Source organism: Mirounga leonina, unplaced genomic scaffold (genome assembly GCF_011800145.1).
Source record: "Mirounga leonina isolate KUSES-001 unplaced genomic scaffold, KU_Mleo_1.0 Mir_173, whole genome shotgun sequence".
Lineage (NCBI taxonomy): Eukaryota > Metazoa > Chordata > Mammalia > Carnivora > Phocidae > Mirounga > Mirounga leonina.
The window spans coordinates 89,813,750-89,841,104 of NW_023270447.1; the positions used below are offsets into that span (position 1 = coordinate 89,813,750).

General features: G+C 61.7%; 1 protein-coding gene across 5 annotated transcripts; it reads left to right on the top strand.

The window, feature by feature from the left end:
• The first annotated feature begins 6 nt into the window (after positions 1–6).
• Positions 7–27,308, top strand: PLEKHG5 (pleckstrin homology and RhoGEF domain containing G5). 5 transcript variants are annotated; one of them, XM_035019911.1, is made up of 22 exons: positions 7–17; positions 878–954; positions 16,918–17,047; positions 18,005–18,107; positions 18,448–18,505; positions 18,867–18,958; positions 19,383–19,519; positions 19,794–19,939; positions 20,440–20,625; positions 20,706–20,894; positions 21,229–21,324; positions 21,967–22,017; positions 22,112–22,261; positions 22,625–22,735; positions 22,853–23,002; positions 23,092–23,229; positions 23,387–23,506; positions 24,588–24,720; positions 24,811–24,926; positions 25,004–25,209; positions 25,680–26,456; positions 26,726–27,308. In XM_035019911.1, the coding sequence occupies exons 1-22, from the start codon at positions 14–16 to the stop codon at positions 26,733–26,735; spliced, it is 3,180 nt and encodes a 1,059-aa protein (XP_034875802.1). In that variant the 5' UTR covers positions 7–13; the 3' UTR covers positions 26,736–27,308. The 5 variants fall into 5 exon arrangements, with proteins under 5 accessions (XP_034875802.1, XP_034875804.1, XP_034875800.1 ...); XM_035019913.1 differs by lacking the exon at positions 26,726–27,308 and having other exon boundaries at positions 25,680–26,460; XM_035019909.1 differs by lacking the exons at positions 7–17; positions 878–954 and adding an exon at positions 11,089–11,190.
• Positions 27,309–27,355: the final 47 nt, after the last annotated feature.

Here is a 27,355-nt window from a genome sequence, read left to right on the forward strand (position 1 = left end):
CGGCGCCTCCTCCATGGGTGAGTGCGGGGCCCCGGCCCGGCTCCGCCGTACAGGCCTGCCGGTCGGGCTGCCTCCGCGCCGGCTCGAGGAGGGGCGCGGGCGGGGGGCGCCGCGCGCCGGCGGGCCGGGCGGGGGGAGCCGTGGGGGGACCAGGGCGCGCTCCTTCCCCTGCTCTGGGGAAGGCCCGCTCAAGGTGGGAGGTGGACGCCAGCCTCGAAATCAAGGCGGTGGGGGTCCAAACTCTGCCCCCAGGTTGCGGCCCGCTTCAGCAGCACCCCTTCCCCTGGCCCTGCACGCTGGCTGGGGCAGGCAGCCTCTCCGCCCCTTCCCTGCCCCCCTCTGCTGCTGCGCCCCAGCCCCTAGGAAGAGAGGCAGCTAGGAGGGGGCCAAATTATGGGTCAAAGATGGACCGTGGGGAAAGGAGACACCCCGGGCCTTTGAGGAGGAGTCCATCCACAGAGGCTGTGATGTGGAGGGCAGGGGTAAGAAGGGATCGCGGACCGGGCAGCCCTGCGGGGATCCCCCAGGAAGTCTGGAGCCCCGCAAGGTCACTGAGCTACCCCCGCCCCCCACTAGTGGGACAGAGGGAGGGAGCAGCTTATTTCCAAAGACGTTTTCTCCCCGCGGAATCTGGATAATTTCCCTGGGGAACTGCAACAAGAAAAGGACTCTGCAAACAGATTCCCGTGCAGATAAGTTGGCATTTAAAAGAGAAAGGGACACTGACCTCCTTTGAAGGGAGGATTGAGGAGACAGCTCCACCCATCCTCTAGTCTGGAGGCCACTGGGGCCCCAGGGCCGCCTGGGTGCCCCCGCCTGGGGCGCAGCCTCCCTGGGCCCCACCCGACTGATAACCCTCTGCTTCTCTCCTCTGCAGACGACCGGAGCCTGGCGGAGGAGAAAGGACTGCGCTGTCAGAACCCAGACTGCATGGACAAGGGGCGTGCAGCCAAGGTAGGGAGGCTGGAGGGCCTGGGTTGCTGGGAGCAGAGGGGACAGGGCTCTAACCCTCTCTCTCTCCAGGCATGGATACCCACAGGGCCCTGACAAGGGTGCAGCTGGCCCGGCCACAGTGTCATCTGGGTTCAAGGGTGGGTTGGGCCGCAAGGTGGCTGGCTTAGGAGGCAGAGGGGCTGCCCTTGGCTCAGAAACAGCAAAATGGAGGGGACTTCCGCAAGCTGGGGGAGGAGGGGTGCCCCAAAGCCCTTTCCTGCACTGCAGTCCTTGGCAGCCACGCTGAGATGATAGGAGCTGTGGCCCCATGTTACGGATGAGAAAGCTGAGACCCGGGAAGGGAAAGGACCCCCCCGCGCCGAGGTTTCACTCCAGTGCCCAGCTGGTACCCTTCCTGCAGCACTGGGCCACTTGTCAGGCCTGGGCATGGGTTGGGGACACTTAGGGAGTTGGTGAGAGTGACTGTGCCGTGGAATGACTAAGGGAAGAAGGGACATCTGGTCCTGAAGGGCCAGGGCCCAGGAGCCGGGAGCGGGGCAGAACAAGAGGGAGAACGATAAATATCATCGCCCGGTGAGTCTGCCCATAATGCGCCAGGCTTGGTGCCGTGTGCTCTCTCTCTGTCCCTACGTGCTGCTGGTTGCCGCTCTGCTGGGAAGGCCTGGGTGCCCCGTTTCCCAGATGAAGAGACCAAGGTTCAGAGAGGTCCTGTGACTTGGCTGAGGCCCCACAGCTCATGAGGGACCAAGCCAGGGCTTGAACCCAAGTGTGGCCCCTTCCAGCACGCCTTTGAGTGACCGTGATGCAAACAGCCAGCACTTACTGGGTCAGGCCTGGGAGCTCTGAGGACTCCCCGTCTCTTCCCTCTGGCCTTCGGAGATGTGTCCTGTCAGTATTCTTACTTATCGATGAAGAAACTGAGGCTCAGGGAGCTAGTGGCTCATCGCTGGGATGTGGTGGAGCTGGGATTGGAACCCAGAGCCCAGATACGTGTAATGTCAGAGCCTGTGTTCCGAACCGCCGTGAAGCTCAGCTCTGCCAGCCGCAGGAAATTAAAAATGCCACCCTCCCACCCCCCAGCTCCCCCTCCCACCCCCCTCCGCCCAGACACATGCTCATACATTCTGTACAGGAAGACCAGGTTAGAAGGAACATGGAGGACTGTTCTGGGGGCGAGGACAGGAGGGGGAGGCTTTCAGTTGCCGTGGTCACCGGGCAAGGGGGTGGCTGTGATGTCAGACTCAACGTGCTGGCACGGCTGGTGCCTGGCATTGGGGCTCTGGTGTTGGCTGGTTGCCTCTCTCCCAGATGGGGGCTCCTGGCAACAAACTGGCCTCAGCAGCCCCCAACATACATCCTGCCGGGGGCCCTTCCTGCAGGCAGCTGCTCCTGGGCCAGGCCCCCAAGCTGCCACAGGCAGGGGCAAGGGTGGGAGGTCCCCGAGTGGCGAGCCCCTCTCAGCAAGTGGGGGCCTTCCGCAGCCTCCAGGTCCTAAGCTCCAGCCCAGCCCTGGCCTGCCTGGAACTCAGAGTGACTGACATGGCCCAGCCTGCGGGGGGAGAGTCCAAGGCCTGTCCCCGGTGGGACCCGTGTTAGGACAAATGGCAGAGACTCACTTTGGGGACAGGGATGCCTGAGTGATGAGAGGCCGGGGGCCAGTGAGGGCGGACGTCCCGGAGAAGGTGGCCTCCGGTGGAGGTGAAAATATGGAGAGGCAGAGCGGCAGGCAGGGCTGGTGCGGGAAGGGGGGACTGCCACAGACTGAGGTGCGGGGGCAGGATAAACGGGCAGGAGGCTTGTCCTGTCCAGGGGTCGAGTTGGCTGGAGCATAGTGAGAGGAGAGGAGGCGAATGGCATCCTACTTTGGTGACAAAGAGGAACAAAGAATGTCCTTGATGGTGATAACCACCACCACTGACCAAACAGCCTTGTGCACCAGGTGGGGCGTTAGGCCCTCATGCTTGTCTCACTGAGCCCACGGAGACCTCCCAAGGAAAGCCTTATTCTCACATGACGTGATGAAAACGGGGCCTGGAGAGGAGAGAGCTTGCCCACCTTGCTCGGCATGACTAGCAGAGCTGGATCTGGAGGGGGATCAAGAGCCTCGTTCTCGCTCCTCCAAGCCCTGCGCAGAAGGCTAGCAGGATATGACTAGCTTTTTTAAGGAGATGACGTCATTCCTGCGTTCACCAAATCAGCTTTTAGCGTCTGTTGTGCCAGGCCCGGTTCTAGGCCCAGGGCCTCCTGGAGCGGACATCCTAGCTCCCCGGGGAGGAGGGGAGAAGTCAGGTTGTGGGCTTGCCCAACTGGTCCCCAGGCTTTGTTTTAGCCTCTTATGGGTGCTGGGGCTTCTGAGATGAAGCAGCCGTCCCCCCCCCCCCCACCCCTCACCCCCGCTTCCTGCCCTGGAGTTCGTTCTGGGGGACAGGCTCCTGGAGGAGGCTGCTGGCGTCCCGAGGAACGAGGAGCTGAGTGAGCAGGGAGGCATGCTGGGGCTCTAAGAGGGAGCTGGACAGGGAGCACCCGGAGGTCAGGGCCTTGGAGACCGCAGGAGAGAAGTTGTATCCCTGCCCCTCCTCAGGATGAAGATGTGTAGAGTAGCCTACACCTGTGAACTCCAGGGTCAAAGCCTACTCCTTTCCAGCTGTGCAACCCTGGGCAAATCACTACACCTCTCTGACCTCAGTTTCTTCATCTGCAAGCTGAGGCTTCTCGAGTTGTGGGAAGGATTAAAACAGGGCTCAGATGTGCAGTGCTTAGCATGGAGCGGGGCATGATGTAGGTGTTCAAGAGAATCCTGGCTGTCCATCTCCCGTGGAGGGGGAGAGAAACCCCTCGGCTTTGGGTGTGCCCTCCTTCCCCTCCCTAAGACCCGAGACCTCCCCAGGTTCCATCCCAGACCCCAGCAACCCTACCCAGCATGGCAAATGTTTATGGCACATCTGTCCTGTTGCCAGGGCGGGTAGAGCCTGGAGTCTTGGAAAGCAGGGAGATGAAGGAAGTGTTCGGCCCCTCCCTCATGGAGGGCCAGGCGATGAGACAGTGGCTATCGACCCACAGGACAGATGGTGTCTGGACTCCCCAGCTCCTTGAGGGCCCCCCTTGAGCCAGGTGCTCTGGTCAGAGCACCCCAGGTCACAAGGGGACATGGAGGAGGGCTGACACTGGCCCAGGGGACACTGGCCCATCACATTTGAGGCAAGTGACGACTCAAGGGTATTTATCCTGGAGATGGGACCCTCAGGGCATCATCCTCAAAGGTAATGATTCCAGCAGCCACTGTTCATTCCTGCCTCCCCACAGGAAACTCTTGTCCTCACCCCCATCCTTCGCAGTAGGGACTACCCCATCTCCGCATCTCCACTTTGGTGATAGGACACCAAGGAGCAGCGAGGTAAATGACTTGCCACTGCAAGGCCAGGACTCACACCAGATCTGTCTGTCCCCAGAGTCCCCCGGTTCTAAGGATCTGTCAGGAGGAAAGGGAGGTGAATTTTTCTGCTTGGCTCCAAGGGCCCTGGCAGGAGGGGGCGCTTCCAACAGCTGAAGTTGTGCCCCGGTATACAGGTTGTGAGCACCCCATTCCTTTTGTTTTTACGTAAATTTGTTTATTGTCATGCAGAGATTTGGTGTTTGTGAGCACCCCATTCCTAGCGGTGTTCCAGCAGAGAGAGTGGAGTTCCTTTCCAGTTTCACTGTAGGTTGTGAGGTGGCAGGGATGAGTCAGGGGGAGGTGTGTCTAGGGGAGGGGTGGCCAGATGAAGACCAGTGGACACAGGGCAGAGGAAGGGGCGGATCTGAGATCCTTGTGGGGAAAGAATGGGCAGGATGTAGTGAATAATGGGAGAGGGAGTCACCTATTCCCTCTGGCAAGGCTTTGGGGGTGAGAGGTGGGAGGCCAGGGTGTCCTTGAGAATGGCCAGATTCTGGGGATTTCTGGAGGTGACTTTCAGCTGCTGGTCAGCTGTAGACAGGTGGCAGTCTGGTCTGCAGCTGGAGGAAGTGACAGGACCAGAGAAGCTGGAGGAACTCCTGGGCTGTGGCTAAGTAATGGGGGGGGGGGGGGGCGGAGCAGGTGACGGCATGGGGTGCTCAGCCCAGGAGGCAGGGACAGAGGATCCACCACATGCGTTATGGCCAAGATGAGCTGTCCTTGAGTGGACCCAGCCCCAGGGAGGTCAGCGCTGCCAAAGAGGGAGAACCGGCAGCCCCAAGGCCCCCCACCTGGTGAGGGGCATGGGGGAGGGGGATCTAGATTTGGGAAAATGCAGGTGGGCCTGAGCCCCAGGGCCTAGGGGCCCTTCCCGCCGCACCCATCCTCACCCCGTGTGGTAATTAGGGAAGGCGGGAGGCGTGCTTGGGGCCTGCTGCCTGACTCCTCCTGCGAGCTTCTTGTATCCCCATACACTCGCCGCACCCCCTGTGCCCAGGGCAGAGTTACTCTGACCGTGGGCGGCGGGAGAGAGAACCCGGGACCACCGAAGGGCGGAATGGCCCCTTTTCCAGCCACGCCAGGCATGGGCTAGGGGCAAAGAGGGGGCACGGAGATAGGCGGGCCCGTTTTTCAGACGCCCCGGAGGGCACGGTTCAGAATCCAGCGGAAGCGAGCCTGGCTTGGGGCGATTCCTGGGCCGGGCTCGGCCTGCGGGTCCCTCCGCCCGGACCCCCCCCCCCCCCGGCCAGGGGCTCCTCTCTTCGGCTAAGGCAGCTTCCTGCCACGGGCCGTCGCCGGGGACGGGCGAGCTCTTGTCTTCAAGCCCAGGTTAAAGCCCAGGGACTTCGAACTTTCAGCACATCTGCAAAGGGCCAGCACCCTCGGGGACAGTGACAATCCCTCCCCCCCCGCCCCCGGTCCCGCAGCCCGGACCCTAGATTACCCCCAAGCGCCCGTCGCGCTTCCTGCCGCCCCCAGGGCCGCGGGCTCCGGCGCCCGGCCCTTCCCCGGCTCCCAGCGCTCCCCCTTGCCAGCCGGGCGCTCCGATGGTACGTCCCGGCCCGCCCAGGTGGTAGCGCCCGCGCCGGCCTACCGTAATTCCCCTACGTCCCGCGCCCCCCGCCGGCGCTGCGCCGACTGAGCCCGCCCCGCGGCTGCGGTCCCCCTGGCTCTGCGCGCGCCCCCCCCCCCCGAGGCTTTGGCAACCTTGGCCAGAGCCCCTGCCACAGGGGAGGAAACTGCTCTCACGCATGTCCCTAAGGTGAGTCTCACGGGGAAGCTGGGGACGAGACGGGGCTGGGATCGGGACGGCTGTGGGTCCGGGCGCCAAGACTGCCCCCGAATTAGTGGACAAAACCGGGAGTAGAGGGTCCTACGCAGTCCTAGGGCTGCGGGCGGGTATCGATGGGCTCCACTGGCTCTGCCTCCATTTACTTGAGGGTGGAATGGGCTCAAGCTCCCGCCCCCGCCCCAGTGACTCTAGGGTGGGGTTGGCTCGGCGCTATGGCCGTTTGGAGCCAATGGGGACCCAGCCCCGGCGTGAGGATTGTTGGCGGGGCGAGAAGATCCTGGAGGGGCCATGGCGCCGGGTGGCTGGGAGGCTCCGGCGACCCTGCCTGAGCTGGGCGTCCGGGAGTTGGTCCCAGGCGGAAAGTCGTCTCGAGGCCGGCAGGGGGCGCGCGAGTCTGAGCCGCAGGCAGTCTGCGCCGGCCAGGACCCGCTTGGGGGAGGGGAGAGGACCCAAGAACCTGGAGAGGCCCGGGCTTGCCTTAATCAAAGACGCGGAAGTGGAGGGCGAGGAGGCCCTGGGTCCTACAAATTCCAAAGAAACCTTCCCCAGGTTTGCGGGGCTCTAGGAGGATTTTACTCTTCTCCTGTCCCTTCGCCAGGGTCCAGGCACACATTAGGGCCCAGAGGCCATCCCTAGGTAAAATATTCTAGAGAACTGCCCAGTGCCTCCTTTGCACAGATGGATAAGGACAGGGGTAGGTGGGGCCCAGAAGCAGGTCTTCTGTAGCCCAGGCATGTGCCTCCTCTCTCATCCCCTCCCAAGGAACCTTCTATACTACGCTGGAGAGAGAGGTGTCAGGATCTTGGACTCCAGGATCTGGCACCTTCGTGCGGGGACTGGGCAGGAGGTGAAGTCCACTGACCACAGCCTTTACCTCTCTCCTTAGCACTAGGTCCTAGCTGGACCACGCCCAGGGGTGGTAGGGGCCTTGCTGACTTCTGGGGCCTGTATAGTTAGCCTGGCCTGCAGAGAGGTTCTCTATAGCCCTGCCGTGGGCCCAGCACAGGGCAGGGCCTTAAGGCAGGCTCTGCCTCCAGGTGGGCCCCAGAATCCAAGGGAGTGAGGCCTAGCCCTGGGGGAAGGGAGGGGCTAGGTGGGCTGTTTGGAGCTAGGAGAGCAGCCTGGCAGAGCTGGCCCCACCCTGGCCAACCTGCTCAAACCTGCAGCCTCCGCCCCTGGATTGCCAAGGTGCCAGATGGGGCCTTGGGGCCAGTAGGCTCCCAGGGGAGCTTAGCCCGGATGGGGAGCTTCTGGGCAGTCATGTCCCTCTAGCCAAGGTGCTCCAGGCTGGTCAGCTGTGAGCAGAACATGGACCTGGACCCAGACCTGTGGTCTCTCCTCCTGGATGAGGAATTCCTCTGTCCCACCAAAGACCAGGCCGGGTCCCCAACATGTTGTAGGGGCCCGACCGCCCACAGTCCTCTGCTTTTCTGGGGTTGGGGAGATGGTGCTAGGGGGGGAATGGATGGGGGTTCCTGCCTTGGAGACTCTATTATTCATCAGTCCCAGCATCTGGTTTCTGGGTATCAGTTTCAACAAGCCAGTCCTGACTCATGAGCCTGGAGATGGGGCTGGGCTGAAGAGGGGCCCCCTCCCCAGGGAGCCAGGGGTTGGGACCTCTGTCTTGCACATGGGCTATTTCCGCTCCCTTCCATAGAAGAGGTGGGGGGACCCAGGAGACTGCTGAGGCCTTCTCCCTCCCCTGGTGCAAGGGCTAGGGGCTCCTTTCTTCCCCGTGCTCTGCAGTCCTTGACCCTGCACTCTTGGCCCTGGGGCATTAGGGCCCTGGTCCTCTAAGGAGCAGCCCTCTGCCTTGGCTGAAGGATGCAGACAGCAGCATGACTTGGGGATGGCCAGGGCCTGATCACTCAGGTGACCTCTGGTGACCTGCCTGGTCCAGCCCCAATGGTTTCTGCTTCATGGGACCTGGTAACCCCAGGCTGGCCTGGGATCCCCCTAAACTGGCTTTGGGATGTGCCCTGTCCCCAGGGGGGTGGACCTCAGGGCTCTGCTGTCAAAGCACCACTTAGCTGGTCTTCATGCCCCCACCTGTGCCTGAGGCACAGGGGTACTGGTCCGAAGCCCAGGCATCAGTCTCCCCACTTGCCAGCTGGTAGCTTTGGGGCGAGCCACTTAACTTTCCCAAGCCTCAGCTTCTTCATCTGGTAACGAGATGGTAACAGTATCTCTTCCTTAGGGTCTTTTTTTTTTTTTTAAAGATTTTATTTATTTATTTGACAGAGTCATCGAGAGAGGGAACACAAGCAGGGGGAGTGGGAGAGGGAGAAGCAGGCCTCCCGCAGAGCAGGGAGCCCGATGCGGGGCTCGATCCCAGGACCCTGGGACCATGATCTGAGCCGGAGGCAGACGCTTAATGACTGAGCCACCCAGGCGCCCCTTCCTTAGGGTCTTTGAGAGAGTGAACAGGATTTGCTGCCCCAAACCCCTGGCACAGGCCTGGCACTTGGGAGTGCTCAGCTGTCAGCCTGTGGGGCGGCGAGGACAGAGTTCTGTGGTAGCGACTGCCCCGGCCAGGCCAGTAGGCCCAAGGTCACGGATGCTAGGAGGCAGAAGAGAACCTGTGGTCAGACGGTTGGGAAGGCTTTGTTGACCATCGGCAGCAGGAAGGGACATCCAGGCCAAGACCTTCCCTGCCCTCGTGGCCTTCTCTGGCATGAAGACCCTTCCTCTGCCTTCATCCATCCGTTCTCATCTAGTGTACGCTGAGCAGCTGCCGTGGGCCAGAGCTGTTCTTGGTGTGGAGGACGCAGTGTGGGCCAGACAGCCAAGGCCCCGAGCCTCTGGAGAGGACATCCTAGCAGGGAGGAGTGATAATCAAGAAGTGAACAAAGAAGTAAAACAATTTCAAGTAGTTTTAGATGCTTGGGAGGAAATTCAATTTTAAGAGGATTGAGAATGAGGGATGCAAGGGGCTACTTCTTTTGAGAGGAGGTAAATGCCTCGTTGACGAGGTGGCATTGAAGTGGGGGTCCAGTGCCAGCCCTTGCAAGATGAGGGGCACGTGGTGTTCTAGTCTGAGAACGCAGAGGTGCAGGGGCTGGGCTTGGTGAGTCATAGCCGGGAAGGCAAGGCCAGCTTGGAGATCACCATGAGGGACCTTGCAGGAGGGGAGGTAGGAGCCAGGCATGGTGGGATTTTATTCTAAGCCACTGGAGGGTTTTAAGTGGGGAGTGACATGATCGGGTTTTAGTTTTCAGAAGATCTGCCTGTGGTGTGGACGGTGGATGGCTTGGGCTTTGGGAGTGGAGGCGGCCCCTGAAACCTCTAGGCTGGAGTAAACTGCTTGCTGCCTCCTCAGAGCTGTCTTCGGAGACCCCTCCTTCTTTCCCCACTGCACCAGGAGGAGGAGCTGTCTAGGGGATGGGCTGACGACATCATGCCCCTCCCTCCCGCCCCCCCGCAGCCCCATAGTTACTGAGACGGGGTACCAAGGAGGCCATTCCAGAACACCAGAGTCAGAAGTCTGGGTTTCAGTCCTGCCTGTGGTCTTTTATGTCACTTTGCCCCCCAGAAAGGAATGGGGGTCGTAGCGCCCGCCCCCGCCTCTTGGGAATGAGTGTAAAAGCTCTTTGACAAGCTACAGCGAGGACCCCACCACCACTCCCCAAGCCTCCCCTCTCGGGCTTCGATGAGCGCCCCCGGCGGTGGGACAGGCGGAAGGGACCCAGCCTGGAGCAGCAGAGACCTCGGAATCTGGAGGAAAGCCGAGTTGGGCTTCGGGGTTTTCCTGACGCTCCTTCTCACCCAACTCCTGGGGCTCCCAAAGGACTACCCTCTCCGCCCTTTTTTTTTTTTTTTTTTTAAAGATTTTATTTATTTATTTGGCAGAGAGAGACAGCGAGAGAGGGAACACAAGCAGGGGGAGTGGGAGAGGGAGAAGCGAGCTTCCCACCGAGCAGGGAGCCCGACGCGGAACTCGATCCCGGGACTCCAGGATCATGACCTGATCCGAAGGCAGTGGCTTAACCAACTGAGCCACCCAGGCGCCCCAATATTGGGTATTTACAATATAGACTTTTTTTTTTTTAAAGATTTTACTTATTTATTTGCCAGGGAGAGACACAGCGAGAGAGGGAACACAAGCAAGGGGAGTGGGAGAGGGAGAAGCAGGCTTCCCGCCGAGCAGGGAGCCCGATGCAGGGCTCGATCCCAGAACCCTGGGATCACAACCTGAGCCGAAGGCAGACGCTTAACCGACTGAGCCACCCAGGTGCCCCTTCTCTCCGCCCTTTCCACCAACATGCCTGCCTATCGCCCACTGCCTCCACCTGTCGTCACCCGGCGCCCTCCGTTCCTCGGCCTCCACCGCTGGCCTGGGCAGTGGGAGCAGGGTCCCCCGCGCTCAGGCTCTGAGGAGGGGTCTCCAGGGCTGTGGGCGGGCGCTAGGGTGACACTCAGGAGGGCCTCTGAGCGCTGGAGGGGCGGTCCGGGCGGTTGGAGGTCAGAGCAGGGACAGGACGCAGAGCAGGGCCCGAGGATGGGAATGTGCCCCAGTCCTGGTCCTCCACCCCCCGCCCCCCTTCTGCCACCAGCGTTCAGGGAGCTCCCTCGGGGGCCGGAGAAGGGGTCCGGGGCCTGAGGCTCAGAGGCGGGGTCTCCGGGGCTGCAGGGAGGGGCCTTCGCGCCCAGCCGTCGGCGTTGGGGGTGGGGTGGAGGGCCGGGGTCTGGGTTCCGCAGTCGAGGGGACCGAGGGGTGCTGCAGGGAGCTCCCCGGGGGCGGGGCTGGGGGCGCCGCGGAGCCGCCCCGAGGTGGCGCGGGCGGGCGGCGGCCCCGGGGTCCCGGCGCGCTCGGCCGGGGCCGGGGGCGGGCGCGGCCGCACAATGGCAGGAAGCGGAGCCCCGCGCTTTGTCCGGCGGGCGGCGCAGACCGCCGCTTCCTCCGGCCGCCATGGGGACGGGCCCCGGCGTCTCCGGGCGCCGCGCGGCCTCCAGGCCGGGCCCGGGGCTGCCCTGCCGGGCGGGGGGTCGCGCCCGCGACGGTGAAGGCCAGGTACGAGGCGCGGGGGGCCGGGGGGGCGCGCCAGTGCCGGCCCCGCCGGGTGCTTCCCACCCCGCGACCGAGGGGGCCGGCGGCGGCCCGCCAGCCCTTAGCCTTTTGTGGCTGGGGCTGCCTCGGGACACACCTGTGGGTCCCAGGCCCTGCGCGGGGACCCCTCTCTCTTTCCTTCCTCTGCCAGGCCCTGCCCACAACCCGCTGCTCCGGCCTCTGGCCCCAGCCCTAGTGTGAGTGGGGAAGTCTGACTTCGGGGGCCCCATCCCCACGGGGGGCAGCCTTGGCCGTGCTCCCTAAAGGCCCCCCTCTGTTATTTGTAAAGTTGGGGTCCATTCGCTGCCTTCAGGGGTGATCTGGCTGTTCCATCCTGGGGGCTCTCCTCTCTCTGGGCTGAGCCCTGGGAACTTTCCCCCTGGACCCCGTGGTCCCCCCCACTGGCAGGGGTGCTGCTGCCCTCAGAGGGTGGCCATGGTGGGCAACGAGAAGGTGGAGAGTAGTAGGCACCTTGGTCTGAGAGAAGGTCCCAGAATCTGGCTTTGGGAAGGAAGGGACTGTCCTGCTTTAAACCCTCGCTCCTGAAGGGAGCAGTGGAGACCCTGCAGTCTGGGGAAGGAGGTATGAGAAGGGGTGGGGGAGTAGACTCAGAGCAAGGGGGCTGTGCCCACCGCAGCCTGAGCCTCCCAGTTAGGCTTGTGGCTCTTGGGGTGGGGGTGGGGGTTCCTGGAAGTTCATTGTCAACAGACCTGTTAAGTGAAGAAACACCTACCTGGTTCAGATCCTGGGCCTGACCCTCACATGCCCCTGCTGTTGGTGAGCGTGGGGGCTGCTGGGAGGTTGGAAGCAGAGGAGGTCAGCCACAGGCCGGGCGCAGGCTCCCATCATCATCATCATCATCATCATCATCATCAGTAACAATATTACATTAGTAATAATAGGAGGAGCTGTGGTGGTATTCACCAGAGCCCACTACGGTGCTGGGAAATGAATGTTCCCGAGTGTCTCAAGGGAGACCAGTACCTTCACAGGTGGGCACATAGTAGGTGCTCAATAAATATTTGTTGAATGCTGAATCTGCTATCAGGAGTGAATCTTTGTGTAAAAATCTGTTGTCTGTATGGTGGATTGGTTTAAAAATAGGATTGTGGCAGAGAACCAGGGACTTGGGCTGGAAGGGTCCCAGAGGCCCTCTGCAGGACCCTTCCAGCCTAGCATGGCTCCTGCATGTCACCCCCCGCCCCCCATGCGACTAGGGCCTGGGTGACCCGAAGGGCAGCAGCCCCACCACTCTGTGCCAAACTTGGCACCAGCAAAGTGAAGCTGTCTGGGAAATCACAAGAGGCCTGGAAGGAGTGGGAGGGGGTGCCTGTATCAAGCTGGCTGCAGAGGCGGGGGATGGCTGCCTAGCTGGCAGACTGTGGGGCTCCTGGGAAGAAGGGGCTGAAATGCGGTGGGCGCCTTCCTCAGGTTCATTGTCAAGAGGAGATGCTTGCAGCTTGGAGGGGTGGGAGCGGTTCTAGAATCTGCAAAGCCAGTGCTGACTTCTATCAGCAGTGCCCCGGGGACGCCACGGTGCGGGCAGGCAGAGCTGTGGCCGAGGATGGCAGTTTTCACACTATTTAGGAGTAGATTGAGGATAGAAACAGCACCCCTCACCCCCTGCCCAAAGCCCCAAGAACACACTGGAAGACCATTTAAGGAGGGTGTGGAAGTGGGGAGCACCTGGCACGCAGGCTGCCACCGGGCATCTGGGCCATCATGTCCACTGCCATCTGCCCAGGGCTCAGTCTGCCCCCTGCCCGCTGTCATTTCTGTGCCCATGTTTTTGGGGGTTTTGTGGGGTTTTTTTCTGTCTGATGGAGGATTAGGGGGACACAGGGGCCCAAACAGTGAGCATCAAACTCTGATTGCTTCCCTCTTGTCTCTATAGCTGCCGCCCCCCTGCCCCCAGGCTGCCCCGAGGCCAGCCTCCCCTGCTCCTCTCTCCCTTCTCAGCTACCCATGAATGTGCTGGAAATCTAGGCGCTGGAGCTACAAAGCACTGGGTTCGGGTCCTGGCAGCACTGGCTGTGTGACCTTCAACAAGTTACTTGAAACCTCCCTGAGTCTCTCTTTCCTCTTCTATAAAATAGGGGTGGTCACAGCCGAGGGGCCCTCAGCACAGCCCCCAGGCACACAGTGATCAGGTTATAAATCGAAATCAGACTTTATCAGCCGCCTTCCTTTTCCTCCCTTTGACTCCTTCCTCTGCTGTCTCTAGGCTGCCCGTCCTCACCCCGTCTGTCACCTTGAAAATCTCTCATTGGGCTCTCCCCAGCCCAAAACTCTCCAGCGACCCTCCGTCGCCCTAATTAATGAATGAAACAAGTATTCTCTGAGCTGCTAGGACTGGAGATAGGGCAGTGGGTGGGACAGACCAGCGTCGCCGTCCTCCCATGGCTGGCGAGGGGTGGAGGCAGCAGAGAGAAGCAGGCAGACTGCTCCCTGGCAGACAGGGCGCCGAGGGGACGGGGAGTGTGAAGGGGCAGTGAGTGACTTTAGAGTAAAGGTCTGTCATTTCCGTGTCTGGGGAGGAGCATTCCAGGCCGAGGGAGCAGCAGATGCTGGGGTTCGGAAGCAGCATGTTGGGGACATGGGGGTGGCGGGTGGCGCGGAGTGAGCCTGGATGGCGGGGCAGGGCAGGAGGCCCCCCCACGGTCACCACACGGGACTCTAGCTTTTCCTGGAGTGAGACGGGAAGCCATTGAGCGTAGTGAGCAGGGGCCACTCTGGCTGCTCATGGAGAGCAAATGATTGCAGGCAAAGGGTGGAAACAGGGAGACCAGTTATGAGGTCATTGTTGTGATGGGCTGAGAGGTGACCGCGATGGAGGCCAGGGGGCAGCAGTGGGCCAGTGGGCATGGCTGGGTTGAAGCTACAGCTATTGAAGGGAAGGCCACCACCACACTGGCTGGGGGTGTAACAGAAAGATCAAAGGTGACCCCAATGGTTTTGACCTAATGTATCCGTGTCCCCGGGGCTGCCGTAACATGGAGCACCCACCGGGTGGATGAAAGTTTATTCTCGCACATGTGGAGACCCACACAATGTAGTGGCAACTTCGCTCATCCACACGTGTGGCCCTGTCCTTGTCCCTCCTCTTCTTGTAAGGACCCTGGTCGTAGGATTGCTCCACACTCTACACCATTACAGACCCCAGCATGATCTCACCTTCACTAATTGCATCTGCAATGACCCTATTTCCAAACAAGGTCGCTTTCTGAGGTCCTGGGGGTGAGGATGTGACCTGTCTTTTTGGGGGGCCACCGCTCACCCCCATGCCCCCACACAACGGCAAGGCACTGCCATTGACTGAAGTTCAGGGAGCCGCATGGGGCGTTCAGCAGCGCATGTGTGGACGTTTGCACTCTGAGGTGCTCCTTAGGATCCAAAGGGGGAATTGAGAAGGTTGGTCTGGTGTCCTGGGTGAGGACCTCCCTGAAAGTTTACCTCTAGGAGCCCTCAGCATGTAGAGTCATGTGACTAGCTGAGTCACCAGAGGAGTGATGCAGATCATCGTGAGCAGGGGTGAGCAGGGGTGAGCAGGGGCCACTGGTGGGGAGATGAGCAGGAAGGCAGGAAGTGGGCGAGGGGAGCTGAGAGCTGCAGGGGAAACAGCAGAGCATGGGGTTTGGGGGCCCACAGAGGACAAGATGGTGTGAAAGAGACCGCCTGTGTCAGGGCTGGGTCCTGTGGGTGGACTTAGAAACTTGGCAGTCACTGGGGGCCCAAGAAGAGGGAGTTGGGGGGATGGGAAGGGAAAATGGCGGGAGAGGGTCTGAGAGGGAAGAGGTTTTTTAAGGTAGAAAATCTTCAGTTGCAACCATTGTAGTCATATTTGATTTAGGCAGACATCACCAGTGGATGTGAAAACCCTGGAGTGTGAGATTGCTGGGGGTCAGGGTGTCTTGAAGTACCCCCCCCCACAGGCTACTTATTCATCCCAAAGAGAAAAAGGACCTTTACACAGTACAGGGGGTCCCCAGGTGACCCAGCAGCCGGCCGCACGGAGGAGGGTGCGGTCCACTCTGTCATGTCCCTGCCCAAATGCTTGGCCTGAAACCACCCAAGAACCTCCAGAAAGATCCCCGTGGAGGGGCTTTCTGCCAGACCGCTGGCTTGAATGCTTCCAAAACGTCGATGTCCAGAAAGGAAAAAACAAAAACGTGTGGAGAACTCATCCTTAAGGGAATAAACAGACACAACCGAATGTGTGTGAGAATCTTGAACAGGCTCCTATGTGGGAAAACAAATCTATAAAGGCCGTGGTTCAGACAGTGGGGCAAATGCAAACGTAGACTATGGACAGATCATGTATCAGTGCTCAGTTTCCCGAGTGTGACAGTTGTATTGGGGTTTTGTAGGAGAATGGCCATGTTCTTCTGCGCCGGGGAGGGGGAAATGAGAGGGAAGGCCAGTGCAATGAAATGTTCCCAAGTGGGGAAGCTAGAAGGGTGTGTGGAGGTCCTGTACCATTCTTTTTTTTTTTTTTTTTTTAAGATTTTATTTATTTATTTGACAGAGAGAGACACAGTGAGAGAGGGAGCAGAAGCAGGGGGAGTGGGAGAGGGAGAAGCAGGCTCCCCGCAGAGCAGGGAGCCCGATGCGGGGCTCGATCCCAGGACCCTGGGACCATGACCTGAGCTGAGGGCAGATGCTTAACGACTGAGCCACCCAGGCGCCCCTGCCTGTACTGTTCTTACAATTTTCTGTAGGTCTGAAATATTTAAAAATGGAAAGTCAGGGAAAATACGCTAACGAATACTGGGAGGGGAAACGAGGAAGTGGTCAGGATGGAGTCCCGTTCATGGGGTCTCGCTGAAAGGGGATGAGAGAAGCTGGAGGTGGAGAAGAACAGGGCGTGTGAGCCAAAGGACAGGGAGCCTGATGGTGTAGGGGGGAGGGCACTGAGCAGCTCCACAGCCCGGCAGCTGGTCCGCTGTCACTGGGAGGCCGGCTGGATTGGAGCGGGGTGAAGCCCCCCCAGTGCGGGGACAGGTGGGTGGGCCTGTCGGGGAGCAACAAGGAAAGTGGGAAGCAGAGTGGGCTAGAGGTGAGCTGCGGGAGCCAGAGGGCAGAGGAGAGGTATGACAGTTATGCCCAGGGGTGGGGGAGAATGGAGACAGGGTGATACAGTAAATACTGGGGGGGCACTGCCTTAGCCCCAGATGTCAGTGCCTTTCCCGAACTCCCCCCTAATACCCTCCAGCCCATGCGAGGTTGGATGCAGGGGCCAGACAGGTCACAGAACTTAGGACCCAGGGTGGGGGGTGGGGGGGGGCGCAGACAAGAAGGGTTTGCCAGTTCCGACACGAGCTGGCCGAACCAAACAGCAGCCCTGAGCATTTTGGGGTGCCCTTCCTTCCTGAACGCCAGGAAGAGGCCCTGGTAGCAGCTGCCTCGTGGTTCCTCCCTGGAAGTCTCCCCTGCACACCGTGTTCTTCGAGGGCAGGGATCTGCTTTCCTCTGAGGAGCCCTCAGAATGGACACATAGTGGGGCTTGGGAAACGTCCACAGAGTGAATTAAGGAGCATGAGGCCCCCCGTGGGGAGTGGAGGGTTGAGAAGTGAGCAGCCTCAGGAGGGACCGGGAACCCCACCTGTGTACTGCGCGGCCCGGGCCACCGCTGTGCCCACCTGAGGCCCTGTGGGGCCCAGCCCAACCCACCTCTCCCTCCTTCCCCGCAAGGTATGCCACCACACTGACTGTCAGCAGCTGCACCACCGGGGACCCCTCAACCTCTGTGAGGCCTGTGACAGCAAGTTCCACAGCGTCATGCATTATGATGGGCATGTCCGCTTTGACCTGCCCCCTCAAGGTGAGCATGGGTAGGGACCCCAGCCCGGCCCTTCGAGTTCCCAGAGCAGCTCCAAACTCCCTGTGTAGGGGCACGGCGTCTTGGTGACTGCCGGAGCTATGACAGGGCCATCAGAAGGACCGGAGTTGGCTATAAACAGTGAAACCCAAGTATGTTGCGGCCCCTTTTGTGCTACAAGTTTTTTAATAAGAGAAGAAGTTGGGGGACTGTGCCCCATCTCGAGAGCAGGCCTGGCTCAACCAGGTTCTGGGTCTGCATCTCTCGGAGCTGCTCCTGCCTCTTGCCCGGGGCCAACATGGAAAAGGCCCCTTTCTTCTTGTCCTTAGGGCCGGGGACTGCTGGGCAGATCCTCCAACCAGGCTGCCAGCAAGCAGAAGCAGTGAGGGTGGGGGTGGGCAGGTCACAAGGAACTTGTCTCAGGAACAAGAAACCCCTCCTGCTGAATAGGGACCTGGCCCAGGCCCCGCTGCCAACTGGCTGTGCTGGGGTGATTTACAGGCATCTGAGCCTGGCCAGAAATGCCAAACCTTTGTCTCTGTTTTTAGCTGGTCAGAGGGACAAAAGGACTCTCCCTCTCTGCCAAGGCCCCCTGGGACTTTGGGTGTGGTCACAGTGGTGTGGGAGAGGAGCCTGAGAGAAAGACCTGTAGACTTTTGTCCCTTCCTGCAACAATCCCAGAGGCAGGGTTTCCTTATCCCTATTTTAGAGAAGGGTAAACTGAGGCCAGAGATGGATTTGTATTGGGGGCAGGGCATCACCTGGGTGTCATCCCAGGGTGCTTGTGTCTTTCTGAGTCTAGGGATGGAGATACGCTAAGCAACGACTGCCCCTTCAGGTCCTCACAGACCTGCAGGGCCCTAGCTCCTCTGGGGAAGGGGGATCCCAGGATTGGTAGCAGGCTAAGAAGGGGGCCAGGGAGGGAGGAGGCTTGACCTTTCCTCCCACTTTACTCCAAAGGCTCTGTCCTGGCCCGGAATGTGTCTACCCGGTCATGCCCCCCACGTACCAGCCCTGCAGTGGACTTGGAGGAGGAAGAGGAAAGCTGTATGGATGGCAAAGGGTAGGTGGGCAAAGCAGACACTCTGATCTGAGATCCAGGACCAGAGGCCTCTGAAGATCTGACTAGAGACCCCTCCCTGCCCCTATGGATGCCCTGATTCCTGGAGGAGGCTGCCCAGCCTGGGCCAGCCTCCAGCACAGTGGGATCAGACGCCGCCCGACTAGGTACCACTGGGTGTGACTCCCGTGTTGGCCACCAGAGGGCGCACAGACCCTTGTGGGCTCTGGCCTGCCTGGTCACCCTGGGGTGAGCAAGGAGTGGGCAGCTAGCTAGGGCCCATTCACATCCCAGCCTGGTGAGGGCCTACCCATGCCTCTAACCTCTGCCCTCTGTCCTGCAGGGACCGGAAGAGCACAGGCCTGAAACTCTCCAAGAAGGCAAGGAGGAGACACACAGATGTAAGGAGCCCCCAGGTTGTCAAGGGGGCTCCTGACAGCCCCTGCCCTTCCTGGGCCCTTTCCTTTCCATCCCCAAGCCTGGCCTGTCTGCTCTGACCTCCAGGACCAGGGATGGGGTCTGGAGTGAGTGGGTCACCCCTGGCCACCGTGCCCTGGAGCCCAGTACTGCCCAACTTAGCCAGGTGGCAGATGCTACAGGAACTCCTCCCTTGGGCAAGAGGGTTACAGGGGACCTCCCTGGGACAGAGGCAGGCTGGGGAGATCCCTGCATTCACTCCCATGCTGGGGTTTCCATTCTGGATCCGGGTGGGGGGGGTCAGAGACAAGGGGTGCAGAAGCTAAGAGACCCGTGCCCTTTCAGGACCCAAGCAAGGAGTGCTTCACCCTGAAATTTGACCTGAATGTGGACATTGAGACAGAGATCGTGCCGGCCATGAAGAAGAAGTCGCTGGGGTAGGGCTTGGTGGGGCCGAGGCAGGGGGAGTGGGGCGGGGTGTACGTGTGGTTTCCTGCAGGCAGAACTGTGTATGTCTGTGTGGTGGCCTGTGAGCGAGCAGGTCTCCCACCTATGGGCAGACCCCCCAGGTGTTCCAGTACATGTATGCATGACTCAGTTCCTGGATCTGGCCCGGCATGTGAGTGTCTACCCTGGTGTGCTGACACCCAAGTGTGAGGGCACGGGCGTGCTGGCTTGTGCGTAGACACATGTAGGAGTGTGTGAGCCTCTGCAGGTGTGTGCACCTGTAGGTCTTTGTGCCTGCGTATGATCCTGTGGGCGTCTCCCTTTACCATCGGTAAGGTGGGGTGGAGCTGGGCTGTGCATAGGGTGGGGGTTCCTATGATGCCCCCTAACTATACCCCTCCCGTCCTCGGGCAGGGAGGTGCTGCTGCCGGTGTTTGAAAGGAAGGGCATAGCCCTGGGCAAAGTGGATATCTACCTGGACCAGTCCAACACACCCCTGTCCCTCACCTTTGAGGCCTACCGGTTCGGGGGACACTACCTGCGGGTCAAAGGTGAGCAGCGAACCTGGCAGGCAGGGTGGCTGGGCCCTGGCTGGCCTCCCAGAGATGGCTGCTTCTTCCCATGCTCAGATTTCCCTTGGCCACGGCCCTGAGCAGGCTCATTACCATACAGGTGTCTCTGCTGGGCCCTGGCAAGAGGTGCTGGTGGGGCAGGGCCCCAGGGGAGGGCAGGTAGGCCTTGGTTTGGATCCTCAGGAGAGAGAGGTCTGTGGTCCCCTTCTCCACTGGAGCTGAGGATCTCTCCTTGCCCCCAATGCTGCCCCAGCCAAGCCAGGGGACGAGGGGAAGGTGGAGCAGGGAGTGAAGGACTCCAAGTCCCTGAGTCTGCCAATCCTGCGGCCAGCCAGGGCCGGGACCCCCTCCTCGGAGCGTGTGGACCCCCAGAGCCGCCGGGAGAGCCTGGATATCCTGGTGAGGCACTGTCAGGACTGGGGGTGGGGAGGGGCTTAGAGGGGAGGTCACCTGGGCCCCTCACCCCTCTCTTGGGCTTTAATTTCCCCTTGTGGGAAACAGGGCTTGCTCTGAGGACAGGGGGCCCCAAGATAATGGGTCTTGTCTTAGAGAGTCTGCTAGTGCCCAAGGAGTGTGTGTGTGTGTGTGTGTGTGTGTATGTGTTGTGGATCCATTTGGAGCTGTGCTCATAAGTGCATCTAAATATGCGGGTGACTGTGTGGTGCTTGGGGCTGGCTGGGTGGGGGGCGGTCCAGGTGCATCTGTGCCTGGATCTTCCAGCCCCCAGAGCAGGTATGGATCTCAGAAGAGGTGGCATCCCAGGGTGGGGGTGCAGAGACCCTCCCACATCGCAAGCTTGCCGGCGGTCTAGGAAACCCACTGTGGGGTGGGGCTGTGGGAGCCGGGGTGGGGCTGTGGGAGCCAGGGTGGGCCTGGCCTTGATCACCCTTGCCGGCCAGGCCCCTGGGCGCCGCCGAAAGAACATGTCGGAGTTCCTGGGGGAGACGAGCATCCCTGGCCAGGAGGCCCCCACGCCTTCTGGCTGTTCTCTGCCCAGTGGCAGCAGTGACAGCTGGAAGAACCGGGCAGCCAGTCGCTTCAGTGGCTTCTTCAGCTCGGGGCCCAGTGCCAGCACCTATGGCCGGGTATGTGGTCCCCCGGGGGGCCCTGGGCGGGGCGGCTGGCTGGCCCTGTCCCCTGACCCCAACCCCGGGTCTCCTTCCAGGAGGTGGACAAGATGGAGCAGCTGGAGAGCAAGCTGCACGCCTATGGCCTCTTCGGGCTGCCCAGGCTGCCCCACAGGCTGCGCTTCGACCACGACTCATGGGAGGAAGAGGGGGATGAGGAGGAAGAGGAGGACGATGCCTGCCTGCGGCTGGAGGATAGCTGGCGGGAGCTCATTGACGGGCATGAGGTCGGTACCTCCGCAGCCCTCCCTCCTGCCCTCCCCGTCAGGGAAAGGGGGACGCTTCTCCCCATTTCATGGGGCCCTTGCAAGGACCCAGTGACAGATGCTCTGTGGGACAGCCCTGCCAGGCTGCTGTCATCATTAACTCAACGTGGGGAAACTGAGGCAAGGAACATGCTGTGTGCCACTTGGCTGTTTTGGTGGCAGAGGAGGGCCCAGAACTTGGGGGACCTTCGTGTTCCCACCGGGAAAAGGAGGTGGCCTGCAAGGTTGCGCGCCCCCTCCCTGGTCATCCGGGCACACTGTGGAACCCTTGGCAGACCCCCTGCACTTCCTGCAGAAGCTGACCCGGAGGCAGTGCCACCAGCAGGAGGCGGTGTGGGAGCTCCTGCACACCGAGGCCTCCTACATTAAGAAACTGAGGGTGATCACCAACGTGAGTGTGGGACTGCACCTGGCCCAGAGCCACCCTGCCCAGCAGAGCTTGGGGCTTTGCAGAAGGAACAGGGGGAGGAAAGGGAGAAGGGCTGCACCCCAGGGAGGAGGAGCAGGTGATTCCCACAGGCCAGGCCACCTGCAGGGGACTTTGGGCAAGTGTGCGGAGTTGGCTGGATGAACACTAGGCTCATGCTTTCACTTATTTATTCAGTGACTATTTCTGAACACCTGCTGTGTACCAGGTGTCCAGCAGCCACACCCTGGACGTGGAGGCAGAGTGTGTGTGTGTGTGTGTGTGTGTGTGTGTCCGTCCTTCAACCTAGGGAGGGTACCTATCCTGGGCTTGGGGTTCAAGGAAAACCCCTTTGTTGAAACTCGGAGGCCGAGCCAGGGCAGAGAGGGAGGGGAGAGCTCCAGGTGTGACTGCGAGGCCAGTCTCCCAGAGATTTCCCTCCAGGTGGGGACAGGGCAGGCTGACCCCCAGGTGGGCCATGGAGGCTGGGCCTTTTCTGAAGGCGTGAACCGTCTCTGTCCCAGGCTGCTTCAGGGTTTCCTGGGAGGGTAGAGGGGAGCCAAAGAGTCTGGGTGGGGCGCCGGGACTGGAACACCCCCCCAGCTGCCGTGCTCCCTGTCCCCACAGCTGTTCCTCTGCTGCCTCCTGAACCTGCAAGAGTCGGGGCTGCTGTGCGAGGTGAGGCGAGGCCCGGGCCCGCGTGCTGATGAGAGGGTAGGGACCGGGGGGCGGGGCCGAGGGCGGGGCCGAGCGCACCTCCCGCCCCGCTCAGGTGGAGGCCGAACGCCTGTTCAGCAACATCCCGGAGATCGCGCGGCTGCACCGCGGACTGTGGGCCAGCGTGATGGCGCCGGTGCTGGAGAAGGCGCGGCGCACGCGGGCGCTGCTGCAGCCCGGGGACTTCCTCAGAGGCTTCAAGATGGTACGGGCCGGGCCGGACGCCGGCGGGGACACTGAGTCGGGGCTGGCGCGCCGATCCCAAACGCCCATCACCCCAGCCTCCCCCCACCCCACCCCCGGCCAGCGGCCCCACACGACCCCCGGTGGTCGGAGGCAAAGAATTCCGAGTCGGTCGCCCGGGTTTGGACCCCACCTGGCCATCTGCCCTTCCTACCTGGCGGGGGTCGGTCACTCTCGCGGGAGGTCGGTTTGGACACGGGGGCGATACACTTGCCACGCCCTGGGGTGGTCGCGAAAGCGCAGTAGGCAGGGCTGGTGAAGCTCCCGGCGCGGGGCCCGGTCGCGGGGAGCGCGCGGTAACCGTGCCTGTTCCGTCCCGGGCCAGTTCGGCTCCCTGTTCAAGCCCTACGTCCGATACTGCACGGAGGAGGAGGGCTGCATGGAGTACATGCGCGGCCTTCTGCGCGACAACGAGCTCTTCCGGGCCTACGTCACGGTGAGGGCGGGCGGGGGCGCGGGCCGGTGGGCGCACCCGGGCGGCAGGGGCGCGGGGGGCGGGGCCTAGGGCCGGGGGCGGGGCATGCCCTGAGCCCCGCCCCCGCCTGCGCCGCAGTGGGCCGAGAAGCACCAGCAGTGCCAGCGGCTGAAGCTGAACGACATGCTGGCCAAGCCCCACCAGCGGCTCACCAAGTACCCGCTGCTGCTCAAGTCCGTGCTGAGGAAGACGGACGAGCCGCGCGCCAAGGAGGCCGTCGTCACCATGGTAACCGGGCCGGCGGCGGGGTCCCTCCGCGGCTCGCGGCCCCTCCAGACCCTGGGCCTGAACCCGCCGCCGTCCGCCCCCGCCCCCAGATCGACTCGGTGGAGCGCTTCATCCACCACGTGAACGCGTGCATGCGGCAGCGGCAGGAGCGGCAGCGACTGGCGGCCGTGGGGAGCCGCATCGACGCCTACGAGGTGGTGGAGGGCAGCAACGACGAGGTGGACAAGGTGGGGGGCCCCTGGCCCTGCTGGAGCGGAGGAAGGGCCAAACTGGCAGACCGGGGCCGTGCTGGGAACCTCACTTGAGGATGCCTAGCCGAGAACGGGAGTCAGACCCTGACCTCTCTATCCCCCCCCCGGCGTCCCCCCCCCCCCCCATCGGCAGCTCCTGAAGGAGTTTCTGCATCTAGACCTGACAGCACCCATCCCTGGCGCCTCCCCTGAGGAAACACGACAGCTGCTGCTGGAGGGGAGCCTGAGGATGAAGGAGGGGAAGGACAGCAAGGTGACTCTAGGGGCCACCCACCCCCAGGGCCCCTTCGCCACCCGCTCCTGCCCTGTGGATTTGGACCACCCTTTCCTGGGAACCTTCTGGGCCCTAGTTAGTGGTTCTCAGCTGCCCTGTCAGTTGGGTGGCAGTTCAAGAAGGAATGACTTTGTGGTCATGTGAGGGCTGAGATCTGCCTGCAGTTTACTCTAAAGATATGGCAGCAAGGGCAGAGCAGGTGGGGGGCTGGGCTTGCCCACTTGCTGGTGCCATAAGGGTTCCTGATGGGAGGGAGGGGGTGCATTCCAAGAGCAGGTCAGGAACAGCCCAGAGCCTTGCTTCCGAGCTATTAATCCCAGGTGCATAACCCAGAGCCTGCAAATTGTGGTTTTAAAGATTATTTATTTGAGAGAGAGAGAAAGAGTGCATGCGAGCGGGGAGAGGGGGAGAGGGAGAGAAGCAGACTTTACACTGAGCGTAGAGCCCAATGCAGGGCTCGATCTCAGGACCCTGGGATCATGACCCGAGCTAGAACCAAGAGTTGGATGCTTAACTGACTGAGCCACCCAGGTGCCCCCAAATTGTGGTTTTAAAATCACAAATCATAAATTCCCTTTTTCTCTTTAATGTAAACTTCTTATTGAAATAAATTACAAGTACATAGCTCCATGAAGGAATACCATCTTGCTCTTCATTTTAATTTTTTTTAAAGATTTTATTTATTTGAAAGAGAGAGAGCACGAGCAGGTGAAGGGGGAGAGGGAGAAGCAGGCTCCGCGCTGAGCAGGGAGCCCGATGCGGGGCTGGATCCCAGGACCCCGGGATCATGACCTGAGCCGAAGGCAGACGCTTAACGAACTGAGCCACCCAGGCACCCCTTTGTTCATTTTAATTTTATTCTCAGGTTCATGGGAGGCAGGGAGCAGGGAAGGTGTTTGACAAAATCTGAGTGCCCCCAGTGACGTCACCAAAGTGCAGTTAGGAAGAGCTTGTGCAGGGCCCAGCCCAAGAGAGGGTGTCACAGCAGACAGGCTGAGGTCCCAGGACCCTGGCCCTGATCCCTGGCCTCGCCTGCTCCCCTTGCTGCCCCCCCCCCCAGATGGACGTGTACTGCTTCCTCTTTACGGACCTACTCTTGGTGACCAAGGCAGTGAAGAAGGCTGAGAGGACCAAGGTCATCCGGCCACCACTGCTGGTGGACAAGATTGTGTGCCGAGAGCTGCGAGACCCTGGTGAGGAGCCTGGCCCTGCTCCTGGCCAGGGGTTATGGCGGGCAGGGGCTCTGGTCCTAGCTGACACTGATGCGAGCCCCTCCTCACCAGGCTCCTTTCTCCTCATCTACCTGAACGAGTTCCACAGTGCTGTGGGTGCCTACACATTCCAGGCCAGTGGCCAGGCTTTGTGCCGTGGCTGGGTGGACGCCATTTACAATGCCCAGGTGAGAGCCGAGTGGCGGGCGGGCGGACGGGGTGCCCTGGTGGGGCTGCTGTCCACAGCGCTGTCCCCCACCTGCAGAACCAGCTGCAGCAGCTGCGTGCTCAGGAGCACCCCGGCGGCCAGCAGCACCTGCAGAGCCTGGAGGAGGAGGAGGATGAGCAGGAGGAGGAGGAGGAGGAAGACGATGAGGAGGAAGAGGAGGAAGGGGGGGAGAGTAGCGCTTCTGCCACCAGCTCCCCCACCATCCTGCGCAAGAGCAGCACCAGTCTCAGCTCCCAGCACTGGTATGCTCGCCGGGGCCCACCCGGCCGGCCAGAGCAGGGCAGCTGCTCCGGCCCGGCGCTCCTGACCCCAAGGCCCCTGACACTGGCCAGGGCCCAGCCCCCACCCCTTCCTCTGAATGGTGTCATGCAGTGACCCCGTGTCGGCGAGACGGCTCTGTCTCCCACCTGAGTCCAGGCGGGGATGGCAAAAGGTTTTTAGCTTGAGTGCCAACTCTGACCCTCTAGTGCTGGCTGGGGGGAGAGCTGAGCTGAGGATCCTTAAGCTAGCCAGCTGGAGGGGGTACAGTGGGGGGGGGCGGCCGCCAACCGTGGTTATCTGTGTCACGGGCCCAGGAGTGGGAGGTCCGGCTGGTGGGCCACATGCTGCGCTGAGCCTCAGGCTCGGGCACGCATAGACCTCTGCGTGCTGGGCATGGGCTGCCCCAGGCCACCTCCGTGGCTGGGCTGACGGTCTCCTCCCGGCTCCCCAGTGCCTCAGATGGCTCGACCGAGACCCTGGCCCTGGTTGTGGTGGAGCCTGGGGAGCTGCTGTCCTCTCCTGAGTTCGAGGGTGGCCCCTTCGGCTCCCAGTCGGACGAGACCTCGGTCAGCACCACTGCATCCTCCATCACGCCCACCAGTGAGCTGCTGCCCCTGGGCCCGCCAGACGGCCGCTCCTGCTCCATGGACTCGGCCTACGGCACCCTCTCCCCCACCTCCCTGCAGGACTTCGTGGCCCCAGCCCCTATGGCGGAGCCAGTGCCCCGGCCCCCAGATTTGCCACAAGCCCCTTCACCCCCACCCTCTCCCCGCCTCCGCCGCCGCACCCCCGTTCAACTGCTGCCCCGCCTGCCCCACCTGCTCAAGTCCAGATCTGAGGCCAGCCTCCTCCAGCTGCTGTCAGGGGCCACCGCCTGCGGAGCGCCCCCAGCCCCCAGCCGCAGTCTGTCAGAACTCTGCTTGGCTGTTACGGTCCCCGGCACGAGGACTCAGGGTTCCCCTCAGGAAGCTGGGCCCAGCTGGGTTCGCCGGGGGACACCCAGCCCTGGCCGCGGCCCCGAGCCATTGCAGCCGGAGGGCAGAACCAGCTGCCCGGCTGGGGAGCCTGAAAGGCCCGCCAGGAGGAGCAAAGAACTGCCCTTGGGGGCCTCGCCCAGGGTCCAGCCCGAGCCCCCCCCAGGGATCTCTGCCCAGCACCGGAAGCTGACGCTAGCCCAGCTGTACCGGATCAGGACCACCCTGCTGCTTAACTCTACGCTCACTGCCTCGTGAGTGGCCTGGGGTGGCGGGCCGATGGCCCGGGGTGCTGGCATTGGGGGCACTGAGCCTCAGGAATGGGTGGGGGCACTCTCGTGGCTGGGAGCATGTGGCATTAGGGGATGGGGATGGGGGCCTGCTCCAGAGCCTGCGTGACAGTATCTACAGTGGGCACTGGGGAAGGGGCCTAAGGATTCCAGTGGGGCAGAGAGGGTGGCCAGAGCCCCTCCGAGTGGCGTCAGCCAAGGAAGGACTGTCTCTCCCTTCCCCTCTCCTGCAGGGAGGTCTGAGCAGAGGGAGGCCCCCCAGGGTGCCACTGACCACGAGACAGCAGACAGCACGCCTCCTGGGGCCTCCCGGTCCCCGCTCTAGCTGCTGCCTGCACACGCGGGAGCCAGAGCGTGGGGGCAAGACCCCTGATTTGCACTTTGCCAGACTGGATGGAAGTGGAGGAGTGTTCAGCTCCAGGCCCAGGCTGCAGTCCTTCCTCAGGACCCCCCACAAGGCCACCTTCACTAACCTGTCCACCCCACAGGGTCCCTTGCTCGCTGCTCCCTGAAGTCACCACCTCCAGTCTTCTGGGCTGGGCTCCAGGGTGGCCCTTCCCACCTCCCCCTTCATCTGGCCCCAGCTGGGATGTTTGTTCCCCCGGCCTGGCCTTCCTCACTCCCAGTCCCACTGGCCACCCCAGGCTTGGGTTCAGCTCTGTGTCAAGTGGCATATTTATTGAGCTTTTGATTCTTTTATAAAGACTTGTATATACTACTGGAAGGAGTCCTTTGCTTTTGGAACCCACCCCTTTCCTGACTCAGGAGCACCTGAGCTCTGGGGCAGGCATGTCTCGCTCCTGTTCCCCTCCTGTCCCCCTCTTGTCCCCCTCCTGTCCCGCTCCTGTCCCCCTCCTGTCCCG